The sequence below is a fragment of the Kryptolebias marmoratus genome, linkage group LG10 (assembly GCF_001649575.2).
Source record: "Kryptolebias marmoratus isolate JLee-2015 linkage group LG10, ASM164957v2, whole genome shotgun sequence".
In the NCBI taxonomy this organism is placed as follows: domain Eukaryota; kingdom Metazoa; phylum Chordata; class Actinopteri; order Cyprinodontiformes; family Rivulidae; genus Kryptolebias; species Kryptolebias marmoratus.
Window position 1 is genome coordinate 23598958 of NC_051439.1, and position 9026 is coordinate 23607983.

Here is a 9026-nt window from a genome sequence, read left to right on the forward strand (position 1 = left end):
AATAAAAACAACTCTAATGTACTGCTGAGGGGATGGCACTGACCTGACTGGAATTATGGGATGTAATCTGAGGGTTTGTGCTCAAACTGACCCAACTGAAACTACTTTAGTTGTTTGTGTTGATTTAACTCATATTTTACGGTTTATTGTGATTAAATCCTGATTAGTTGCAGCTTACATTCAGTTAAAGAGCAGTTTTAGTGGTTTTCTCTCTGCGCCAACAGTCAGCTGACTCATTTACACTCAGACACACACTCTCACATGCATGAACACACACACACACACAACCTGAAGAGGACAATCGTTTTATCATTCAGCAGCAGTGTTGACTTATAAACTAAACCACCAACATATATGCCCCTCGGGTTCTTCCTCTGGTTCCCTCCCCCCGGTTCTCGGCTTCTCTCTTTATTCCTCTCCCATCTCCTGCAGAAGTGAAATTACTCTCCAGCCAGGCAGCGAGGTCAGAGTGTCTGGCCTCTGTGATTTGTCTTCTCCTCTAAAACGTGTGTGTGTGTGTGTGTGTGTGTGAGTCCGGCGTCCAACAACAGAACCTGGCTGCAGCATTAAAGCCTCCAACAAGTCATTTATAATATTTAGAGTTGAAACAATGTGGTTTTATGGTTATTTGGTGTTTATTATACAGAGCCTGGAAAAGTATTCACCCCCTCAGATGTTTTATGCTGTTATTGGTGCCATAAATCAGTCATGGTCGATATAAACCGGCCTTCTTCACAAAAATACATTTAATTTCTACAAAGTAAAAACAGTCAAACTAAAACATGTCATTTCAAATAAGTGACTGCATAAATATTCACCCCCTTTAAAGTCTTCTTCTCCACAGCGAGTCCTCCTCCTCCATCTAACTCTGTCCTCCATGTCCTCTCTAACTGCATCCATATCTGTCCTCTTTGTCTCTACCATCCTGCTGTCCCTCCTCTGGACATGTCCAAACGATCTCAGTCTGTCCTCTCCCAGTCCTGATGGTCCTAATTCAGCTTTTATCGAAAACTTCACGTCAGCAGAGGAACCAAAAGTTCTAAGTTCCTAAACCTCCCAGAAGTTCTGTTAGACCCACCATCAGGACATGGAGGGACGTCCTCACAGACAAGACGGAGGACAGTGAGAGAGACTGCCAAGACACCCGCTGCAGGGTGATGGTGTAAGTGTCGGAAGCTATAACCCACTGCAGGGTGACAGTGTAAATGTCTAACCTGCTGCAGGGTGACAGTGTAAGTGTCTCACCTGCTGCAGGGTGACGGTGTAAGTGTCTCACCTGCTGCAGGGTGACGGTGTAAGTGTCTAACCCGCTGCAGGGTGACGGTGTAAGTGTCTAACCTGCTGCAGGGTGACGGTGTAAGTGTCTCACCTGCTGCTCTCCCAGCTCTCTCCTCAGACGGTTCTGCCACTGCAGCGCCTGCATCACGATCGCCTCCCACCTCCTCTCCAGGTTGATTGACAGCAGCTGCAGGGCCTCACGGTGCTGCTCCGCGTCTGGGCCCACCTCGGCCATGGGGCCTGACTGTCCCCCAGGGAGAGGAAACGTTACATGATCACCCATGAACTGACAGAGTTCCTCTCACTTTGAACCAGTAAGAAACTGAACCAGGTCGTTACTTTTCTTTAGCTGAATAATTTAATAAAAACAGACAAATTAAAAGCTGAAGGTTCTTTAAATGAATGCATGTCGCCTGCCGCCCGTCAGACTGAGCTCAACCCTTCCTGTGACATCTGCTTGTGCTCAGGGTGTGTGTTCAGGTGACTCTCAGCTACTACCACACCACATTCTGTAAAACTGAACCAGTTATAGTCTTGTCTGTGTTGGCTGAGGTTGATTTAACTGGGGCGGCCATCTTGAAGTTGACTACAAAAGAGGCTCATCCAATGATTACCAGTGACTCATGAGATATTTTGCTAACAGACAAACAGCTATTGCTTCAGTTTTAAGGGTAAGTGTGACAAAGTGGGGGTGGTAGTAGCTGAGAGTCCTCCGGCCGGCGGGTGATAAGCACCTGGCTCTGCTGCAGCAGCTTCTGGCAGAGCTTCAGAACCGAAGCGACTCCTCGGCGCCGGGCTCGGATCTCTGAGCACAGGGACTGCAGGGGGGACAGAGGACATCAAACTGTCAGAATAACATTAATAACTGAGCCTTTAAATGTTAGAAATGTTAAAATCAGTCCACGTCAATAAATTATTTGCTTCATCAGTCGATTTAACGGACAGTTTTGGGTTTTTATTTCAGGTAAAACAGCAAAAACAAAGTGATTTATTAGTTACTGTAAAAGTTCTTGACTCTTGTCTGGTGTAGTTAAGCTCAGATTTTCATTATAAATTGTTAACATGAAGTGAAATTCAGCCGAGTTTTGAATAAAATAAGTGAAAAGATCCAATATTCCCTCTTTGCTTCCCTCTCAGCTTCTAATAGATGCAAAACTAAGAAGAAAAAAAGCAACCAGGATTGGCAGCGCCTATTATAAATCACTATATGCTGATGAGTTTTCACACTCAAAGGTCAGTGTGTGTGTGTGTTTGAATATTTGCCCATGTAGGCATGTGCACCAGTGTCTGTGGAAGTGTGTGTGTGTGTGTGTGTGTGTGTGCAAACATATGCATATATTTCTGTGTGTGAGGGGACAAACCTTACTCCCCTGCAACAGGGACCAAACACGTCCAAGTCCCAAACTATTTATGCTAATCCCGCCTGCTCACTCAAAAGCACTTCTTTTACATTTTCCTTACATTTTTCCAATAAATATTAAACACTATTACAATGAAATCTCTTCTCTGTCTCTCTCTTTGTGCGTGCACACACACTGTCACTCTGCAGCTTCCTCACTCAACACTTCCTCCTCCTCCTCGCTTCCTTCAGTTTAGCATATTTGTGGCTTGGCTGCTTGTCTAAACAGGAGACGGGGATGCAAAATGCTGCAGATAGGATCAAGAGGACAAGCTCCGAGTGTTAGAGTGTGTGTTTGTGTGGCGGCAGATAGATTTATTCCAAACAGCAGGTTTGTCTTATGTTGAAGAAGGTGGCTTTAAACAACAAAACAAGTCAGAGAAATTCAAGTTGCATCAAATACCTGCAGCAGGTGGCAGGGAGGGAGCACAGAGAGACACATTTGGTGGGATTGTTTTAATCAGAAAACCAATAAATCAATAAAGTCAAAAACACTGGGAACAATAAACTCTGAGGTTTCACATATCAAGACATAAAAACCATCAGATCCTGTTAAAATGAGTCAAATACAACCTCGGATGAGAAACTACATTTTTTTAACCCCAGTCAAACCGGTGCCAGCCCCTGATCCAGGTTTTCTGTACGGGTTAGTGTATGGAGTTCTGCAGAGAAAACTCAGACTTCTACGAGGAGAACAAAGCGAGCCGTAAGTCTGTCTTGTTTCTGCTCTGCTGGGCTTCATGCACTGATCCCCCCTCTCCTCCTCCTCCGTCTCTGGACCGGTCTAGCTTGGCTGGGCTGGTATTGACTCAGAGAGCTCTACAGACACAGGAAGACAAATATTTGCTGTAAAGCTTTTCTTCCCAAACTACGTAGGAAACCACGGTGAAGCTGCAGAGATGCAGGGATGCAGAATGGATGGAGAGGGGGGCTGAGAATCACAGAAGACACAGAACAAGTGTGAGACAGGAGGACAGGAGGACGAGGACAGGGCGGTAGGACTACAAAGATCAAAGTGATAAACAAAGAAACACAAACTCGTGGGATGATGCTGCGTTCCAGCAGTGAGCAGATCTGTAGATGGAACCTGTTCTCTGAGACTTTCTGCTCCAAACTCGTGTCTCTGAACGTTAAAGACGTCAGTCTGATGACATATAATCTGCTCATTTTACAGCCCAGAGAAATAACTTCAGCTGTCAAAACAAAACTACAAATTACTGCTCATAAACTAACTTTATCTAAACCAGAAGGTGCCGCTGTGCAAACGTCCACACTGGAGAAAAATCAGCCTTTTCTGTTAAAAACGTTTAGAACAAAGTTAAAACTGAGACAACAGAAGCTGAAGTCAGTCGTCCAGTAGGTCAAAGCTAAACTAAGTTATCTCCTGCTGCTGATCTTCAGGAGTGTTGTCTCCAGTTCCCACCCTGTGAACGTCTGGCTCGACCGTCTGAGGATTTCTGACACGCTTCAGGTGTAAAAACTCGTTAATTACAGGTTTTCTGCTAGGATGCAGTCATTTTATTATCTTTACAGGAAGGGAAAGACTGAAACGTCTGTTATCAGAACGAGCAGACCCCCCTGCTCGTTGTTACCATACACCCCCCCGTCCCTTCCTGCAGCTCATACAAGCTGATGTCGAGGCTCTGATATGATACCTGCTGCCCTATGAGGATGAAAGATCCACCGCCTCCCTGCCAGGAACACGGGTTGCTGCTCGTGCTCGAGTGTCTTTTGATTCTGCTGCAGTTTGTTTGAGTCTTACTCTTCTGTGTGCGTGTTTGGCAAACGCGCTTGTTGGTGTTTTGAAGAGGCGTTTTCTCGTTAAGAGTTCCTCGTTAGGGCTCAAAGGCGAGCAAACAGGTAACGGCAGCAACAAACAGATCAGACTTTCATCTTCGGCTGCTCGGGAGGAGAGGAAAACACTCGGCTCTTTCATCAACGAAAGGCAGAACAGACGGAGAATTAAAAAAAAGACCGAACAGAGAAACAAAGAGGCAGAGAGAAGACGGGCTGGAGGTGAAGCAGCAGCAGAAAACAGTTTATTATCCTGCAGAGAGATGCATCCTCAGCACGCAATACACAAGGCCAAGGGAAGCAGGGGTGCAGAGGCTGCTGCAGTGCCACCGGGTGGATGGCAGAGAAAAGAGATCTCCAAATACAGCAGAAAATTTAAATAGTGCCTTTTATAGACTGTATAAAAACACAGAACCATGTTTTTGCTTCAATATTTCCACATGATGCCATCTATTTTGTAAAAATCCTCCCTCCTGCAGCAAAACACCCCCACATCATGATGCTGCCACCCCTGTACTACATAAGGACAACAGAAGAGGACAGGTGAACCTCATCACCTGAATCCTGGGTGCCAGAACATCCTATACGCACCGGCAGGAGATGAAGAATGGCATCATTACAAAAAACAAGAACCAAACAGAAGACGAACTTTAAAAAGCAGAAAGCTCAGGTATGAACAGAGTGAAAAATGGAAATGAAGAAAGAAAACTGACTGAAGATTAAAACAAAGAGAGGAGAAGAAATAGAAAGTGAGAGAAAAGACGAAATTCAAAGAGCAGAAACAAAAGAGACAGAAAGAAATTGGAATTTATTGATGAAGGTGTTTTAAACAGCTGCGGCAGGTTCACTTTGCTGCATTAGTGAGAACAGGAAATGCTTTCACTCACAAAGACTTCATATATTCTCCATTTGTTTACCGCTGCTGAATATTTTAAGAGTAAAGCTTTCATCCCTGAAATATCGCCGCTTGTCGAGCCACCAGAAAGACTTCATTTAATCCCCGACGATGATCAATGAGACCGGATGACGTCAGCAGAAGAACTCTGGACTTCACATGAGATTTCTGTCCCCAAACCGTCCAGGAATCAGTCCCTGTTCGTCTCTGCAGCTGACTGCAGAGGAAGTCTGAGGTTTGCAGCTCTCAGCACTCTTTACCACAGTCCTTTGTGAAGCTCTAACCATTTATTATATTTATATATTTCTGTTTCTGGAGAGTCTGGTCAGAAGCTGCGTGAAGGTGTCAGATGGTGTTCTGACCTGAACTGTCCCGTGGTAAATCTTGTGTAACTCCAGACCGACAGACAGAGGAAACGCTCACATTAGAGAGGAAAAGTAAGCCGAGGTGTGAGGAGTGACTGCAGAGCTGTGGGGCAGGAGAAGGTGCAGAACCCAGAAGAAGACAAAGTTTAGGTAGCTGTAGGCTGTAGGCTGTATCAGCAGCAGCAGAGGGAATATGTGTGGGAACAAATTGTCGACAGGAATTCATTAGGCTCGTTGTGCGATAACGAGTGCTTGTGGTTTTAATTGACTTAATCAACAAATAGAATTAATCAGAGATTTCTAATTAATGGTAATTGATTGAAATTTCCACTGGGTCACCAAGCAGGCAGCTAAATTCTCCTTCGTTCTCTCTCATCTTTCCTCTTTACAGTTTGTCCTTGTCTCCCTTTGCTCCTCATCCTGTTGTTTCCCTCTCATCCCAACTTCTTCACTCTCTCTTCCTTGTTTTCCTTTTTTATACTTAAATCTTATTGTAATTTATGTTTTATTATTTGTTTTCTCAGGCTGCAGAAGAAAGCCTCGTCTCTCTAAAAACAACATGGCAGCTCGACTCAGGTTCATCTGAAGGAACCAGAAGAACCAGAGCAGAGGACAGATGTTTACCCAGAATGCACTGCAGCTGTCAGCACGGTGGTGGAGGGCTGATGGTCTGGGCTGATTCTGGAGTCAGATGTGAGGCCATCTGTCCGACAAACAGAACGGTCCAGAACCAGAACCTCAGCCTGAGACGCTGTGGTGTTTCTGTGTAATAAGTAACGACACAGTGGAATCTGTTCGAGGTCAGAACCTCCTGAAGACCAGATCAGCTGCATCATGTCTCTTTTCCCCAGAACTGATCCTGAATCAGGAAGTTTCTGACCTGAACGGCCACCTGTGTCTGCAGCAAATGTTTGAGCACTTTTGCTTCTTTAAGGAAATAAAGTTTGTAATTCTAAAAAAATATTCCAGAAATAATTTTGTAATATTACCAGTTCCATTAAAATTGATCCATTTCTTCTCTGGCTCTTGTTTCGAAGTTCTGTAGTCATAAAAAAAACAACATTGCACCCACAATAACCTCCCTTTTCTCTCCACGCCCTCTTCATCCTCCTCTTCATGGCAGGTTGAGGTAATTAGATTATCCAGATGAAGAGGGGGAGTTGAGTTAAGAGGATTTTGTTTTTCAGAGAGGGTCAGAGATTTAGGAGTGAGAGATATAGAAGTAGATGGATGAGTGGAAGAGAAAGACGGGAAGCAGGAAAGAGGAAGAGAGAGGTTGAAGGTGGAATTAAAGACGAAGAAAAGATCCTTTGCTTTGTGTTTGTTTATCCCGAGTCAGTCGCCCTTCCTGATAGAAAAACTGAAACAAGAAACAAAAAGAAAACAAATGAGGAGATAAAGACGCAATTTATTCTCTTCTGTCTCTCTCGGCCAAACGTCCTGCTTAGAGGACAGCCTCTTGTCATTTGTTTCACTTCTGTCATGAAACAGGATTAAGACTAAAAACCTGATCGTAACATTCCTTGAAGGAATGCATATCACCCGCTGCCCTGCACGGATCATGTCATGTGTTGGGAATGACTCTCAGCTACTACCACACCAAATTTTAGCTCAGTTATTTTGAAGAAATGACTGAGTTATAGTCAATTTTGTGTTTGCTAAAACAGATTAGCAGTGGTGGCCATTTTGTGTGACTTGTTGATGAATATTTACTGATTTCTCTCTGAGAGTTTCATTCAAATCCAGACACAAGCAATTACATGATTACCCACCAGTCCTGGTAATAAAAACTGGTGATGGTATTTAATTGACATTTAACGTTAACAAATAGCTTTGTCTGTTTTTGGTAAGTCTGAATGAGAAACTGTGCAGAGATGATTTGTTTCATGGTTTCATGGTTTTGTGTGACGATGCAGACATCATGAACACAGAGTTAAAGTCCTCATTCAGCCTCCCGACTGAAGCTTCTGCTCAGAGGAACGCTGCAGTTATTGGACTTCCAGCTGGGAGCAGAGCTTGGATCTCATCCTGATGTTAACAATAATGGAGAAACCCTGATTTAGAAAGATCAAGTTCTCCTAAATCATGATTTCCTAAGTTTTTCTTCCCTTCCACTTACAAAGTAAAGTACAATAACAAAAAATAAATAAAGTCTACATTCTGTCCAAAACTGCTAATGTGGAAATTCAGCTGCCTGAGTTGTTGTTTTTTCTGGTTTGAACCTTTCTCTTGGCAGCAGAATCGGGGTTTTCTGCCAGTTTTAGAGTTCCAACACAAAGTCCACTTGTGGCTGCCATAAAGGGCCTGGACTTGATTACCCCACTCGGGGTGCCTGGGGCAGAAATGGACCACGTGGTCCTCCTGAGACCTCTAAGGGTCTGGAGTTCTGGACTGATACCAGCTTCATCTAATCTGTAATCCTGCCGGGTATGTGCTCACAGTTTGGTGTTCTGTGGTAAATCTGCACTGATTCTCCTGCAGTGATGGTAAAACATCAGCAGGAAGAAAAGTCCTTTGAAATCTCAGGAATAATTCAGGATTACAAATACATTAAAAAAATAAAATTTGGTGTTTATGAAGTTAACGTGTGGTTTACTTTGGTAAAAGTCCTTCAGATGATTTCTGCTGTCTGGAATGAGTGGTGTGAAGAGACAACCTGAAGAAGGTGGGAGGTGACGTGGAGGAATATGAAGCAGCTGGGTCACAGAAACATCAGGAAGGTTGGTTTGAGTTACACAGGATGTCTGATCAGTTTGATTTGTGATGTAAATATAAAACAGCAGTGGCTCAGCTGTCAGTCTGTGTCCTTTGCTGCAGAATGACGCACCTTTACACAACCAGAAACAAAATGAACGTTCACATAAAAGAGTTCAGATTAAAGAAGCTAACATTAGATGTCAAACTAAAGGAATGATACATTTCTGCACAAAACAAAGAGAAATCGTCTCGTTAGATAAATCAAACATTTCCTGCAGTAAAGTTTAACCTGCTAACAGGAGGTTGCACATGCACAGAGTAGGTGTGTGTCTGTGCAGGTGTGTGTGAGAGCAGGTGTGTGTCAGGGCATGTGTGGTACTGCAGGTGTGTGTGAGAGCAGGTGTGTGTTAGTGCAGGTGTGAGTCTGTGCAGGTGTGTTACTGCAGGTGTGAGTCAGAGTGTGTGTGTTACTGCAGGTGTGTGTGAGAGCAGGTGTGTCTCAGGGCATGTGTGGTACTGCAGGTGTGTGTGAGAGCAGGTGTGTGTTAGTGCAGGTGTGAGTCAGAGTGTGTGTGTTACTGCAGGTGTGTGTGAGAGC

At 44.1% G+C, this 9026-nt stretch overlaps 1 protein-coding gene across 1 annotated transcript in view; it reads right to left on the reverse strand.

Moving 5' to 3' along the window:
• Window positions 1–9026, reverse strand: part of akap6 (A kinase (PRKA) anchor protein 6) — a gene marked incomplete in the record, with an annotated part of 131189 nt that overhangs the window by 19960 nt on the left and 102203 nt on the right. The window contains 2 exon segments of the mRNA XM_037977638.1: window positions 1370–1522; window positions 2013–2096. Of these exon segments, the coding sequence (XP_037833566.1) occupies window positions 1370–1522; window positions 2013–2096 (237 nt within the window).